Below are 16,730 nucleotides of genomic sequence, written 5' to 3' on the forward strand. Positions count from 1 at the left end.
AAATACGAGAAAAAACCAACACCGAGGTACTGGCCCTATTCTGATGCCGACGCTCTCCACCCTGGGACGCTGCCTTCAGCTGCTTTCACCCCTTCCCTGCCGCCTTCTTCTTCTTCTTCTTTTTCTTCCTTCTTCTTTCTTTCTTTCTTCCTTTTTTTGCTCGTGTGTTTGCTTGTTTTGTTTTGTTTTTTCAAAACAGGGTTTCTTTGTATGGCCCTGACTTTCCTGGAATTCATACTGTAGACCAGGCTAGCCTCGACCTCAAAACAACCAAAGGAATATATGTTTGGATGGATGGATTACTTGTGCCAATAATCTATTGACCTTCTGAGGGAAATGTCTTCAGGCTCTCTTTTTTAACCAGTTGATTGATTTATCCTATCTAATATACTTCCTTAGTTGTCATGAATTTAGATTAAGTCTTGAAGTCATGAAGTACGTGTTACTCAACTTTCTTTTTTTCAAAGTAATTGCTTGCGTTCTTGCATCATATTGGTTCCTTGCATTTCTGGATACATTTTAAAATTACTTTATTGGTTTTTATGCACGTGTATGCACACATACACTCAAAGCCAGACACGTTGGTATATTGATACATATCTATAATTCCAACACCTAGAAGGCAAAAGAATCAGGAATTCAAGGTCACTGAGTTCAAGGCCAATCTGAGCTAGGCCAGACCTGTCTTAATAAAATGAAAAACAGTAGGGAGGTGGTGGCATAGACCATTAATCCCAGCACTTGAGAGGCAGAGGCAGGTGGATCTCTGTGAGTTCAAGGCCAGCCTGGTCTACAGAGTGAGTTCTAGGACAGGCACCCTAGCTACTGAAAACCTTATCTCGGGGGAAGAAAAAAAGAAAGGAAAGAAGAAAGGAAGGAAAGGAAGAAAGAGAGAGAGACAGAGAGAGAGAGAGAGAGAGAGAGAAAGAAAGAGAGAGAAACAAAAGCAAAACAAGGGGAGAAGCCTTTCATGAATGTGATTGGTATAACTTTGAATATGTCATCAGTTGGGAAATAATATCTTGCATATTGAGTCTCAACCCACAAGGATGAGGACCCAATGAGCTGAGTCATCTTTATTTTTTCTTAGCAGCGGCTCAGAGTTTGCCCTAAGTATGTCTTATATATTTTTTAGTTGATTCAATCTGAAAATCTTAGACTTTTCCCCAGACTGATTATTGATATAATCTTATTTGTCTTCCAGAAACAGAGATTATACCTGCGACCAGTGTCATAACCTTGGCTCCCAGTGAGGAACAGGCAGAGATAACCTTGGGGGAGGTCAGTCAGCCTGCCCTGCTAAACTTTGGCTTCTTCTACCCAGGAGGAAGCTATCCTCCTCCAGTTCTAACCAGTGTTCTGGGGGGCTTCTCATCTGTCCAGAGCCAGACTAAACCACAATTTCCAGGCACTAGTATCGAGGTATCCCCTCCCCATGTTGAGAGTAGGTAGGACCAGAGTAGCAGGGACAATTTCCTCTGTGTCGTACAGCTTAGAGAAAACACCAATGATCCTCCCTAGTTGAAATGTGGTGTGTGTTCACACAAACAGAGGAGGAAGATGCAGAGAGAGAGATCAGGTTGCCTTTCTTGCCCCAGTTCAAGTGAACTGTGAGCCTTAGACAGGGATAGGATCTTTGAAACTCCAGGGCTTGGAGGTGGAGTGGGGTAGTAGAGACTTGTGTATCCTATACACAAGCTGGAAAGCTCTCCTACCAACCTCTTCCTGTTTTTAATGCTGTTGAAAAGGGCCTGACCTCTGCGTCAGACTGAGGGTCTGTGGAGAGCACACAGTGGCTCACTGTTTGAGTGAACCCCCCAACTCCCACTCTGTTGGGATTCCATAGCAGTAAGCACTCAAGAGTGGGGCCAGCCTTAGAGCTAATACCTGTATGTGACCAAATGGACACCCCAAGGACATGGCCCTGTTAACTGCCCATCCTTGCAGCAGTGGCAAGAGTAAGGGTTAGTGGGAAATTCCCTAAGAAAAACCATGATGTCCATGTTCTGACCCCATGGTACTCTTCCTACACAGGTAACAGAGGGAGAAATCGGCCCCTTCAGTTCCATCAAAATACCCATTATCTTCACCCCAGTTATCCCAGGAGAGGTCCAGACTAAGTTCAAGGTTGTGTTTAAGAATCCGCAGTGTCCCACGGTGAGTTTCCCTGCGGCCGTTTGCTGTGACTGATCTCCACGGCCATGCCAGTCGCCCTTGGTGCTCATTGGTGGGCAGCAAATGGCTGGCACCTCAGCTAAGAAACACGCATGCGCGTGAGTCTTCAGACGCTCACTTGGACAAACTGCTCCCCACCACCTCACCCTCTGCCTTTTTTATGGTGTTGGAGATAAAACTTAGAACCTTGAGCAAACGGTATACCAGTGAGCCTCACTTCAAGCTCTAGTCCATATTCTTTTTTGTAAATTCTGCATGTGTTTGGTGTACATGCCTGTGTATAAGTATTCATGTGTGTGGGCATACATATGTATATAAATGTGCATGTATGTTTGTGGATAGAGGCCAGAGGTTGACACTGGGCATCACCCATGATCACTGTATACTTCATGTATTGAGGCAAGGTCTCTCACTTGAACCAGAGCGCATTGGTTTTAGTTAGCCTAGCTAATTGGTTTGCTCTTCTTGCCTTCTCCTGAATCCTAGCGTTACAGGAGGACCATTGTGCCCACTGGGCTTTTTTTCCCCCCAAGACAGGGTTTCTCTGTGTATCCTTAGCTGTCCTGGAACCTACTCTTTAGACCAGACTGGCCCACTGGAACCCAAATTCTGGTCCTGATGCTTACACATCAAGTACTTTTTCTTGTTAAACTGTCCCCCCAGCTCCCCTAACCCCCACTCTTAATTATTAGAAATATCTTTCTTAGTTTAAAAATTCGCAGTTTTATTCATTTATGACCAGAGAATATGATCACTGAGTGTGAATTCCCAGGATAGGTGAAGAAGCATCTCAGAGGCTGAAGACATACGTGGCCTGGTGGTTAAAAACACTGGCTGTTCTTGCAGAGGACCCAGGCTTGATTCCCAGCACCCACGTGGTGGTTCACAACTATTTGTAACTGCAGTTCCAGGGGATCTGACACCCTCTTCTGGCCTCCATAGGCAATGCTGCACGTGGTATACAAACATATATGCATATATGCATGCAGGCAGACACTCGTGAACATAAAATAAAAATCAACAATTAAGCTGGCCGTGGTGGCACATGAAGACAGAGGCCGGTGGATCTCTGCGTTTGAGGCCTGCCTGATCTATAGAGTGAGTTCCAGGACAGCCAAGAAGCCCTGTCTTTTTTAAAAATATTAATTTATTATGTATACAGTATTCTGTCTGTATGTGTGCTTACACACCAAAAGAGGGCATCAGATCTCATTATAGATGGTATAAACCACCATGTGGGTGCTGGGAATTCAACTCAGGACCTCTGGAAGAACAGGCAGTGCTTTTTTTATTAACATTTTTTTTTGATTGACATACCAACCAGAGTTTTCCCTCCCTCTTCTCCTCCCATTCCCTCCCCCTTTCATCTACCTTTTCTCCATCCAGGCCTCCTCTGACTCCATTCAGAAAGAGACAGGCCTCCATGGTACATCAAGTTGAGGCAGGACCAAGCTCCTCCCCCAGCATAAAAGCTGGATGAGATAATCTAGCCTGGGGAGCAGGTCTGGCAGTGCACTTAACCTCTGAGCCATCTCTCCACACCCAGAGAAAAACCAAAAAAGGGAAAAAAAAGTAAATGATTAAAACAAACAAGGGGGCTGGAGAAATAGCTCAGTGACTAAGAGCTCTGACTCGCTTTCCAGAGGACCTGGGTTCAGTTCCCAGCACCCACACAGTGCCTCACAGATGTCTGTAACTCCAGCACCCACATGGTACCTCACAGATGTTTGTAACTCCAGTTCAAAGGTATCCACACCCTCACACAGGCACACATGTAAGACACCAATGCACATAAAATAAAAATTATTAAAACAAGCAAGCAAACAAAAAGAACCTTGCTCCTCTGAAGTGGAACAGCAGGACAGTTGAAAGGATGATGTGGACAGTCCAGCTTGCCAAAGCTAGCTACTTTGAGTGAACCTACCCCTAAGCCAGAAGACATGCTAACAGTATCGGTGAACCTAAGCCAGAAGAGATGCTAACAGTATCAGTGAACCTAAGCCAGAAGAGATGCTAACAGTACCAATGTCAATCCCACATCAGTTTGATATATGATTGTCTGTGTTCTTACCTTAACTGCTGGCCAGGATCTTCTGTCCAAATAAGGACAGTTGTGTCAGAGCGTCAGGCCAAAAAAACAGTAATATGTCATGTATGTGTGTGTTTATATATATATTAAAAGTGTTACATTTCCTTTGTGATCAGAGGCAAAGTTTATCTTGAAATAATGAGTAGCTTGGAGAAAGGTATCTTTGCTTTGAAACTGTAGCAGATTTAGTAACAGTGTTGCTTCTTTCTGTTCCTTCCCTGACATCTATCTTCCTTTCTGGTTATGTTTTGCATTTCTAGATGCTAGGCGCTGGAGAGCGGCTTTACTGGTGGGTCCATGAGGGACTGCATGCTTCTCCAGTTTGAGTTGTGCCTTTTACCAAATCAAATTTCGTCATCCCTCCCTTTTGTAGCTATTTTGTTCTCCCTCCCTCTTTGGCTTTTCGTTTGTTTGTTTGTTTGTAGGGGGGATTGTTGGTATTGTGTTTTGAGGAAAGGGTCTCCCATACATGGAGTCCAAGCTGACCTTGACCTGGAGATCTCCGAGCCTTTTCTTTCGGGATGGTTGGTTATAGGCAAATCCCACAGTGCTTCATTCTCCTCAGGAGCCAGGCTTTGTTGTTTACCCACAAAGCCAAAGAAGCGTTGCATTTGGAATTATCCCTTCCATCATAGGACTAAACAGAGAAACCCTGTCTCAGAAAAAGAAAGAAAGAAAAGGAATTCCACAGGAGATAGTTGTAATTTCAGTTTTGAATGAGTGAGCTTGTTAAATATGTAGCAAGCAGAACTAAAAGAATAAAACAGCTGGGTGTGGTGGTGGCGCATGCCTTTGATCCCAGCATTTGGTAGGCAGAGGCAGGCGGATCTCTGCGAGCTCAAGGCCAGCCTGGACTACAAAGCAGGCTCCAGGACAACAAGAATTGTTACACAGAGAAACCCTGCCCCGCCCCCCCCCAAAAGAAAGAAAGACTAAAAGAGCAAGCAACAGAAAGATAGCAGAGCATCATAGCAGACACTGGTCCAGCAGAAACCAACAGGGAAGCAATGGGAACCGACACCACCGTCTGAGGTCACTGATGAGCAAAGATGGCCCCAGACAGAGTCTCTTCTCCTGGATGAGACTCCGATAGTCATTTTCCACCACAGACATTTCTGTTCCACGGGGTAGCTGAGCCTTTTACTTTGGGAAGATCAGTGATTTACCTCCCAGATATTTTAGTGCCAATCTATCTATGGATCAATCTGCTTTTTACTTTAGCTTACGATACACTTAATAAACCCATTCAAAACCAGAAGCATGACTATTGTAGATCATTCTCTGTATCCTACAGAATAGGATAATTACATGAAAAACATCACGAGATTCTTCAACACATGTCATGATTGATTATTAGCCTCATATTGTAATACAGAAAGTTTAAAAAAAAAAAAACAGCAAACCACGAAACCCTGTGCTAAGTACTGTGTTAGCACTCTCTGGTATCTCCAACACCACAAACTGAACATGTGCTGAGCTTACATGTTCCATGTTAGTTATATTTCAGGGCCACAGGTATTGCCGTTGATGTGCCAGTCTGGGTGCCGAGGGCCACTGTGGACCTGAAGATCTGTATGTATGACCGACTCTACCAGGACTCCATCATTGTCCACACGAGGTAAGCCCTCTGGTGCAGGAGTGTTGTGCCTGGAGCCAGTGAACACTGGCTCTGAACAGCCAGTCTCCTTGGGTGGCAGAGGACTGGGCAATTGATTAGGCTCTGGACCTTGAAGAAAGTGATCCTGAATATCCAGGAGATCCCAGTGATGTGGAGGCATTGAGAGGAACCCAGGAGTGTCAAGGACAGAGACTGAGCTGAAGACAGAGGAAGGGACCACGGGTATGGAACGCCCGACACCCAAAAGGGCAAAACATGGAACCAGCCCTACCTACATCTTGACCTTCAGTCTAGTTAGTCCCACTTTGGCCTTATGTCCCCCAAGATGCTCAGAGAATTTACTTTACATTGTAGTAGACCTGAGTTTGTGGAAAGTATTTCAGTAGCCATAGCAGAGACACACTTGCTGTATGCCTGGAGTACTAGGCAAGGGTCTAAGTGCCTTCAAGGATATCAAACATAGCAGCAACTTGGAGAATAGACAAAGTCCAACAAAAGAAGTGTGTTTGTTTGTATTGTTTTACAAAGATATCAGACTTTAGATTAAAAGTATTTTCCTTGAAGTAAAACCTGAGATAGGAGCATCCCAGGTTTCGTGACTTCACCAGCTTTGAACCACTAGTCCCCAGGCCAAAGGGCAGGTCCTGACCGTTTCAAACCCTTGTCACTACCCCTTCACACATGACTGGAAGAACAGTGCTCCCGTGACACGGTCTCCGATAGACTCTGTCTGGCTTCATGAAGGTGCTCCCCTTCCTGGGAACCAGACAGCTATCAGATGGCAGTGAACTGCCAGAGTCGGGAGAAACCTGTTTACTGAAGGAGTGTGGGGCTTGTAAGAAGGGTTGGCTGTGCTTGTTTGGGAGAACGAGTTGAACAGAGTTTGCATAGGTGTTAAGTGCCTCCCGGTCATGTAGGGAAGGAATCAAAAGAAGTCAAGGAATCTTATCATTCTTACCCAAAGCACCCAGCTGTCAGTATAAATGTGTTTAGTAATGGTTTTGCCTACATGCGTGTAGAAAGGTATTGACTTATGAAGACCGTTTGTTGTGTGTGCCCAAGAACCAGTGTTGGGCACACACAATAACAGTGGAACTGACTGGGACATCCCTGAGAAGCCCAAGTGGCTGCCTGCTTTCCACTTTGTCCTGGGTCCCTAGCAGAAGGAACTCAGGGCACTGGTCACTGTAGTAGTGGACGTACACTGTGGAGGCTTAGAGGAGGTCAGAAGCCACCACAACTCTGGTGAGCATCCAAAGAGCAAGAGAAAGGGAGAGGCTTTTCCCTCTGTGTCCACTTGGTCCTCCCTTATGGATATTCCCAGCGGTATCTGTGACGTATGGGCTCTCCCTAAAGACCTGGCTGCTTCCTCCAGTGTTGATGGCATGACTTTATAGTTCCATCTCTGGATCACTACAGACTCAGCTCTCAGGGCCGTATTTGAGCAGAGATCTATGGGCTGACCACGAGCTTCAGAGCATAGACAGACACAGAATAGACAAGGCATTCTAGAAGACACTAGAAGGCTCTATTGCCAGTGATCCCCAGGCAAACCAGGGAAGAGTTCTCTGGCCCTCCCTCTCCAGGCTACCGTTCCTTCCTTTGGTTAAGAAATAATTCTTCCTATGGGAACAAAAGGCGACTCCCACGGGAGCAAGGCAGGGCTGTCCTCCAGAGATGCCTTCGATGGGGGTTTGGCTGCTGCCTTTGACAGATAACCTCATTTCAGGCAAGGGAAAGGAAAACTTTTGGAGAGAGGTGATGTGGGAGTGTCATATATCAATCTGTTGATTTCATTGTTTAAGCAATAAAGAAACTGCTAGGCCCATTTGATAGGCCCACCCTTAGGTGGGTGGAGTAAACAGAAGGGAAGGCTGGGAGGAAGAGGAAGTGAGGTCAGACTCCACAGCTCCGCTCTCCGGAGCAGACGCAGGAGAGACGCCATGCTACCTGCTCCAGGGAAGATGCACACCATGCCCCAGCTCCGACCCAGGATGGACTTAGGCTAGAATCTTCCCGGTAAGCGCACCTAGGGGCGCTACACAGATGATTAGAAATGGGCCAGAGCAGTGTTTAAAAGAATACAGTGTCCGTGTAATTATTTCAGGGCATAAGCTAGCCGGGCAGGCAGGTGTGGGGATGCAGCCCTGCCGCTCCATATTACTACAAATGGCGCCCAACGTGGGGCTAACTGAGTCCACAAAAAACTTGAGAAGGCTTAAAAATAAGGGAGAGAGAATTTAACACAGATTTTTGCTGTTTGTTGGTGGCGTGCTGTAGAGAGATTTCCTGATTCAGCAACAGCAGCAGAAAAAAAGCTGCGTTATTTTAAAGTGTGGCTTCCTGGGGCTTTGCCGCCAGTGCAAACTCTGGCTTTATGTTTGTGTTCCCGCTTGGGATCGGAAGGAGAGTGCTCTGAGACCTTGACGATGACTCAGAGCTCCCCGCCTGCACCTGGGCAGATGGCCGAATCAGGCTTAGGCAGGCGGCAGAGCATGGCGGATTCCTGCTGCCATACAGAGACGTGTTTTTAGACTGCGCAGTGCTCTGCCTGTCAGATTTGGATGTTACTTGGATGAAAAGAATTTCTGTGCTGCACGCTCAGTCTCAGAATTAAAGTGCTGAGTGCCGCTCCTACCTGGTAGCCTCAAGAGGCTTCCTGACTCAGCTTTAGCTGCAAAACTCTGCGGCTCATTAAGAGGTCCTGCCACAAAACACTTAAACAGTGTTGATGAAAAGCTGAACACATGCTTTTCGGTTTTCAGCCGTAGCAGGAAAAAAGCTGTGCCGTTTAAAAATGCCGGCTTTCTGGGCTGTCCTGCCAGGGCAAACTCTGACTGTTTGAGGCAGGAGGGCCGGCTACCGAGAGAGGATTTGAGTGTTGTCTGTTGTAGCTCGCTGGCTGGCAGGGACCTTGCAGCCTGTACCTCAGCCATGAGGCTGGAAAGCTAAGGAATGGACTGGATCTAGCTGGCAAAGCCACGCCTTTAGTCCTACTGATATTGCTTGGCAAATTAAAGGCTCTTGTGGTCAGAAAAAGAGAGATATACAGTAAAGAGAGATTCAAAGACAGAGAAAATTTCTGAATGGTTTACTGTGTGTTAAAAATATATGCAGACTAAAAGTTAAAATTCTTAAAGTAAACCTCAAGTAAACTTCAAGGTGTGGTAGCACACGCCTTTAATCCCAGTGCTTAGAAGGCAGAGATAAACAGATCTCTGTGAGTTCAAGGTGTAGTAGCACACGCCTTTAATCCCAATGCCTGGGAGGCAGAGACAGGCGGATCTCTGAGAGTTCAAAGACAGCCTGGTCTACAGGGTTATTCCAGGTCAAAGATATATGCTCAAAAAGCAAAAAGTTAACCTAGGAACGTCGCAGCTTAGATTCTTAAGCGCCTAGTGATTTAAACGCGCAAATCAAAAGTGCTCCTGGATAGTAAAAAATTGCAGATTCACAATGGGACAGATTCAGACCGCTAAACGAGTCACACTGTTGGATGAATGTACGTAGGCTTGGGAGAGAGAAGAAAAAGAATATAGAAAATAAAGTTAATGTTTAAAAAAAAAAAAAAAAGGTAAAGTCTTTAAAGAGACAGAATAAAGTAAAGTGATAGAGTAAAACTAAGCCGCGTAAAGATGAAAAATTCACAGAGAGTCTGGATTCTTTGTATTATTGTGTTTTCTTTAAAATTTTTGACTGTGAAGGAGCTAAGTACAGAGAGACATTTCATTACCTGGGCTGCCAAGCTAAACCAGAATGGATATAAGGGTATTACGATTTCAGAATTTGGGTCTAAGGATATGATGCTTTGGAGAGAGTCTTCTTTTGTTTTCACAGAGGATGAGACTCTATGGATTTCTTCTATTCCGATTTGGTATGATGGACCACGTCCTCCTGAAGGGTTGCTGTGAACATCTTCAGAAAATTGCCTTGCTCAACTGCCAACTGAGATAAACCTGGCACACAGGTTACACCCTAAATAATCTGATTAACGACGCCCCCATTCAGCAGGAAGCAGTTTGGAGAGAAAAAACTGCGCCCATGTTCCCAAATATGGTTTATAAACGTTCTTTTACATTTAAAGGGGAAATGATATAGGTATGAATAATTTGCATTGGTATGGATTTTAAGGTCAATTTTGTTATATGTATAAATGTTTCTGATGTAACTTTTACTTGATAACTGTTTTGTTATATGTAATTTTGCTATGTTAAGGTTAAAGCCTTCCTTTTTTTGTTTAAACAGAAAAAGGGGAAGTGATGTGGGAGTGTCATATATCAATCTGTTGATTTCATTGTTTAAGCAATAAAGAAACTGCTAGGCCCATTTGATAGGCCCACCCTTAGGTGGGTGGAGTAAACAGAAGGGAAGGCTGGGAGGAAGAGGAAGTGAGGTCAGACTCCACAGCTCCGCTCTCCGGAGCAGACGCAGGAGAGACGCCATGCTACCTGCTCCAGGGAAGATGCACACCATGCCCCAGCTCCGACCCAGGATGGACTTAGGCTAGAATCTTCCCGGTAAGCGCACCTAGGGGCGCTACACAGATGATTAGAAATGGGCCAGAGCAGTGTTTAAAAGAATACAGTGTCCGTGTAATTATTTCAGGGCATAAGCTAGCCGGGCAGGCAGGTGTGGGGATGCAGCCCTGCATCATCACAGGAGGGCCCTGATGGCTGGATACAGTCATGCCTGTTCTCCCTCCATCTGGTTCTGAATTTTATGTGTGACTTCTTTCCTGGTTATATGTCTGTGCACCACATGCAGCTTGGTTCCCACAGAGGTCAGAAGAGGGGGCATCAGATCCCCAGGAACTAGAGTTATGGGTGGTGATGAAATACCACGTGAATGCCAACTCCTCTGCCAAAGCAACAGGGCTCCTAACCACCAAGGCATCTTTCCAGACCCAAAATAATTTTTATAAAAAAAATGTAATCAATTTAATTTCAGAACAAAACATTCCTTAAGAAACAGTGCCAAGGCTGCTTTCTAGTCATCAGGGTGCTGGCTTGGCCTGGACTAGCGCACTCTGCATGTGCACACAGGCTCTGTTACCAGGGTTACCTTAATGGGTCAAAGATACCTGTGACCTCTTGCAGATCAAAAGCAGCCCTGCGTCTAAAGTTTGAAGTCTGTAAGGAGCTGAGAGGCCACATAGAGCTTCTGCCAGAAACAGGCTACATCCAGGCCCAGTCCTCCTATTCGGTACAGCTCAAGTTCCTGCCTCGGTGAGAACTGGGAAAGGCCTGGAGCATGATGGGAGGGGGTGTGAACCATGGCTCCCTTGAGCTGATCACTCTGCTGGACACACACTTCCAGGACGTGCCCCCCGCCAGGGTAAGGGCACTCCGACCCTCCGTGCTCAGATGCAGTGAGCACCCTGCCCTTGTGAGATCCTCATGTCTTCTGGTTGCTCACTGAGGTTCTGTGTCAGGTTGTAGCTTGCACTTGAAGCTGGTTTTTTTACCTTTATCCCAAAGCTCTAAAGGGGTTTGTGTCAGAGAAGCTGGCCAGAGAGTGAGGTGGCTGTGGACCTGCCCCTAGGCCTCGGCACTGGGGGTCCTGCTTCCTGGTCTTCCTGCTGAGTCCCCATCATGATAAAGGGGAGCTCTTTTCTTTGTACTTTAAAAAAACATTTCTATAATGATAGTAATTCTTTTTATAACCAAAACAATAAGTTTTTTTTGAGACAGAGTGATAACCATGCATCCTGGCCTGGCCTATTCCAGGCGTATACCAGTCAAGCAAACAAAAGCAGACTTTTTTCTTTCTCGGTCCTGGCGATGGAACCCAGAGCCCTGTGCTCCACCACCGAGGCACAAAAAGCTCATGAGCCACCTGCTTTTAGATCGATTTTTAAAAAAGGATTTTTAGGATTCCTTTAAGTGATAGACTCCTTATCATTTTATTGATTTTTGTCTTTAAAACTTACTATTTTTTGTTAAAATGATGGCTCAGCAGGTAAAGGCACTTCCACAAGGTAGGAGAGCACAATCCTCTGACCCTCAGGAATGAACAGTGGTGTTTGTATTCCTCAAAAAAATACTTTGTAAATTTTAGTGTAAAATTATGGTTGCATACATTTATGAGATAAATATGTGTATCTTCACACACACAGAGAGAGAGAGAGAGAGAGAGAGAGAGAGAGAGAGAGAGAATATTACATAATTAAACCATGGTTCTTAGTTTTGGTTTTTAGTTTTTTGAGATAGGGTCTCACTATAGGGACCAAGCTGGTATCAAGGTCACAAAGAACCACCTGCCTCTGCCACTAAAGTGCTGTGATTAAAGGCACACAACACCACATTTGGCTAAGCCAAGCTCATTAACGTTCTTTTTAATTTTTTATTCCAAATATACTTTTCTCTCATACAGTACATTCCAACCACACTTTCCCCCCATCTCCTCCTTCTAGCTCCCTCCACTTCTCCTCTCCCCAGCCAGACAATTCAAAACAAGACACAATAAAGCAAGGCAAAAGCCCTCATATGGAGGCTGGACAAGACAACCTAGTGGGAGGAAGAGGGTCCCAGGAGCAGGCAAAAGAGTCGAGATACACTCACTTCCACTGTTAGGAGTCGCACAGAAACACCAAGCTATCAGCCATAACATATCCACAGAGGACCTGGTACAGCCCCCCGTGAATCCCATGCTTGCCAGTTTCAGTCTCTGTGAACCCTTGTGAACTCTGTGTAGTTGATTCAGTGGGCCATTTAATTGCAGGACATTTACTTTTTTTTTTTTTTTTTTTTTTTTTTTTTTTTTTTTTTTTTTGGTTTTTTCGAGACAAGGTTTCTCTGTGGTTTTGGAGCCTGTCCTGGAACTAGCTCTTGTAGACCAGGCTGGTCTCGAACTCACAGAGATCCGCCTGCCTCTGCCTCCCGAGTGCTGGGATTACAGGCGTGCGCCACCACCGCCCGGCAGGACATTTACTTTTTAAAGTTAGTACACAAAGTAATGGGTTTCCTTGTGTCATGTTCATGTTTCATATGTCATTATACCGTGGTCTTATTTATACTTGTCCTTCAATTTTAGAACAGTTTGTTTTTTTTTTTTTACAAAATATAAAGAAGAAAAATATGTTCAAGTGAGTCCTGCCTCTTGCAGACACTCCCTCCCTGAGGATGCAGGGAAGTATTTTGACGAGAACAGTCGCATTCTGGAGGCTCCAATGACTATCTGGGTGGCTGACCAGGTCTGTACAAGACACTTTCTGGGAATGTTAAGCTCTCCTAGGAGACGGGTGGCCTCCCCAGTGACAATACCTAAAGAGATATAACCGACTTCAGATCCCACCTTCACTTCTCAGCTGGTGACGTCCAGTGGTCACCTCACCCCTGCACAGTGTGAAAGAGCTCAGACACCTCACCCACATATGCACACGAGAAATATGCCTGAGGGGCTGGAGAGACGGCTCCGCGGTTAAGAGCACTGGCTGCTCCTCCTGAGGAACCCCCATGGAAGCTCACAACTGTAACTCCTGTTCCAGGGAACCCAACACTCTCACACAGATGTACATGTAGGTGAAACACCAATGTACATAAAATACAAATAAATAATTAAAAAAGAAATATGCCTACACAGTTGAACATGGAGACACAGGTGAACGCACCACATACACACATAGATACACATGTTCTGCCCTCATCAACATGGGTTCACATATGTATGTGCTTACAAACAATGTGTCACACACAATGTGTCACATGCCACATTGCTACACTTGGCCGATCCTTTAGGCTGCTGCCTGCGCTCCTTCTCTAATCTTCACTGAGAAACCCATGTTGTGGAAATAGTATACTCTTGTCCACGAGGCAGCAGAACCACCCTTGTAATTTGCATAAAGCTTCCCGTGGCTGGGAATGTTCTTTGCCTTTTGCACCTTAGAACAAACCGGTGGGGTTCACTGTCCAAGCCATCGTCACCACCTCAGACTTGGAAATCAGCCCCTTGGAGATAAACTTCGGCTACTGCACCATCTATGAGGCTATCAGGACAGAAATCAACCTCAGCAACCTCTCACTGCTGCCCCAGGAGTTTGGGTTCGTCGGACTTCCAAAGGTAGCTGCTGTGGTCATCCCTGGGGAGACAGGGCAGGAGAGCGGCTCTCCAGGCCCAGGCATCGCAACTCTGCTGTCCTATGCTCATCCCAGTTGACCCTCTCCTCCTCCTCGATGCCCCCTCCCTGGCTCTCCCTGCCTGCCTTCTAAGACTTTCCTTAACCAAGCCCCACAGGAGAGTTCAATAGGATGCCCCAGGCCTCGCTGCCATCAGCCTTTTCTAGGCTGTCCCTATCCACCCCCACACACCTAGCTTACAGACCCTCACACGCACACGTATCTCTCAGACTCTCGTATGTGGGCTCCCAAACTTCCTATACAGGGTACACAGGTTCCTACCAGCTGCTCTCCAGAGCATGGTTTTCACTTTGACTCTGTTTCCACTTCCCAGTATGTGGACATCCAGCCCAATGATGGGTTCGGGACAATTTTGCCGCTGGAAACTTTGCAACTTGATGTGATCTTCCAGCCCATTAAGGCCAAGGAATACAGATTTGAGCTGATTTGCAAATCCGAAATAAACCGGTAAGTCTACTAGACAGCAGAGACATGTGACCATACTGTCCATTGACCTCAGGGCTGGGGAGACAGCATTGGTGGCCAGTAGGAGCCCAGGACCCAGGAACAGATAGGTTTTAGGTCCACATGACTTTTTACTTTGGACTAGTTTACCCTTGTATGTGAGGAGATAAAAAAAAAAACTGAGCTGACAAACATGAGTATTGTGAACACGAGCATCTCTGTGCAGTCAGGACATTGTGAAAAGTATCGTACATAAAGCACATCAAGTATTCATACATTGGTCACCGTCAAGGCTTGACACTTGGCCTTCCCTGCTTCCCTGGGTTTCTCTTGGGAGGCCTAGGGTTATTCCAATGTGTTTGCCTTCACAAGTTGGTATCTCAGGCACAGCTCAGTTGGTAGAGTGCTTGCCTCATATGCTTGAAACCCTGAATTTGATCCCTGGCACCACATGAACAGGTGAGGTATAAGTGCCTGTAATACCAGCACGTGGGCGCTAGAGGCCGGAGGGCAAGAGTGGGGTTACCTTTGGCCACGTAAAGTGGTTGCAACCAGCTTGGGCTGCATAAAATCTGTCTCAGAAACCCAAAAACAAACAAAAACCTCCTTTTAAGATTTAAAGGGAGTTAGAAAGATGGCTCAGCAGTTAAAGGCACTTACTGTTCTTGCAGAGGACATCAGTTCAGTTCCCAGCACCCGAGTGGTGGCTCACAACCACCTGAACCTCCAGTTCCAGGCAATCATGCTTTCTCTGGCCCCCTTGGTCTCCTGCACACACACAGTACACATAAATTTATACAGTTTAGTATGCGTGCATGCACACAAGTGCACACACACATACACACACACACACAAATTTTTAATCTAAAGATTTGAGCCAGGTACAATGGAGTGTGCCTTTAATCCCAGCCCTCAGCAGGCAGATCTCTGTGAGTTTGCAGCCACCCTGGTCTATAATAGTGAATTCCTGGCCAGCCAAGGCTACAAGGTGAGACCCTGTTTCAAAAACAAAACAAAAAAGGTTTGAGAGCTGTGGGGATGGCTCGGGGGTAAAGTGCTTGCCGTGGAAGTGTGAGGGCCTGAGTGTGAACCCCTAGAACCCACACAAAGCACAGTAATGTGTCAAACTGGAAGGGAGAGACAGTAAAATCCTTGGAAAACTCAAGGGCAAGCTAACCTGCCACATAGCAGTGAGCAAGAGCCACAGAAAGAGAGAGAGCTTTGGGCTGGTAAAACGGACCGGTGGGTGAAGGCACTTGTCACCAAGCCTGGCAGCCTGGCAGGAGAGAACTGGCATTCACAGTTTGTTCTCAGACCTCCACACACATGCATACCACACATACACAAACATGCTAAATAAATATGAAGAAATTTTTAAATAAAATAGAAAGACCTTATCTCTAAACAAGATAGAAGGTAAGAACCAACTTCAAAGTTGTCCTCTGACCTTTACCCTTGCACTGTAGCTCATGCAAGCACACACTTATACAGTGCAGGCTGGAGAGATGGCTCAGAGGTTAAGAGCACTGACTGCTCTTCCGGAAGTCCTGAGTTCAATTCCCAGCAACCACATGGTGGCTCTCAGATCTGTAATGAGATCTGGTGCCCTCTTCTGGCCTGCAGGCATACGTGGAGGCTGAACATTGTGTACATAATAAATAAATAAATCTTTAAAAAAAACTGTAATACAGTGCATACACATATATCATATACACACATATATACATGTATTATACACACACAAACTTAAGAAAAAATATTTAGAATTTTTAACTCAGTAGCACAAGCCTGTAATCCCAGCATTCAGGAAGCAAGTTTGAAGCCATCCTGAGCTATATACCAAGCTATAGGCCAACCTAGACTACATAAAAAAATAAAAGGTTCCAGTAATTTTTTTATTTTATATTTAGTAATTATCATACTTTATACACTTATTTATTCAATTAAATATTAATAATGATCTCTCTACCTCAAAAGATGTTAACTTACATATCTGAATATTTGAACATCTGAACATATTTTGTATACGTGTGGGTAGGTTTTTGTGGGCATGCATGAACATAGTTGAGCAAAGGTCCTTGTGGGGTCTTGAGGAAGGTTGTTTCCTAATTTTCTGCGAAATCACCATGCTGACATCCAAAGGGGATGTACCAGCTTGCATTCCCACCAGCAATGCAGGAGTGTTCCCTTTTCCCCACATCCTCTCCAGCATAAGTTGTCATCAGTGTTTTTGATCTTGGCCATTCTTACAGGTGTAAGATGGAATCTC

General features: G+C 45.5%; 1 protein-coding gene across 1 annotated transcript in view; it reads left to right on the plus strand.

Annotated features, from left to right (window-relative positions):
- Window positions 1-16,730, plus strand: part of Cfap74 (cilia and flagella associated protein 74) — a 56,334-nt gene that overhangs the window by 28,706 nt on the left and 10,898 nt on the right. The window contains exons 19-25 of the mRNA XM_075946005.1: window positions 1,205-1,281; window positions 2,035-2,157; window positions 5,761-5,882; window positions 10,979-11,107; window positions 12,987-13,074; window positions 13,767-13,940; window positions 14,331-14,464. Of these exons, the coding sequence (XP_075802120.1) occupies window positions 1,205-1,281; window positions 2,035-2,157; window positions 5,761-5,882; window positions 10,979-11,107; window positions 12,987-13,074; window positions 13,767-13,940; window positions 14,331-14,464 (847 nt within the window). The remainder of the gene's footprint in view (window positions 1-1,204; window positions 1,282-2,034; window positions 2,158-5,760; window positions 5,883-10,978; window positions 11,108-12,986; window positions 13,075-13,766; window positions 13,941-14,330; window positions 14,465-16,730) is intronic.

The sequence above is a fragment of the Microtus pennsylvanicus genome, chromosome 13 (genome assembly GCF_037038515.1).
Source record: "Microtus pennsylvanicus isolate mMicPen1 chromosome 13, mMicPen1.hap1, whole genome shotgun sequence".
NCBI lineage: Eukaryota > Metazoa > Chordata > Mammalia > Rodentia > Cricetidae > Microtus > Microtus pennsylvanicus.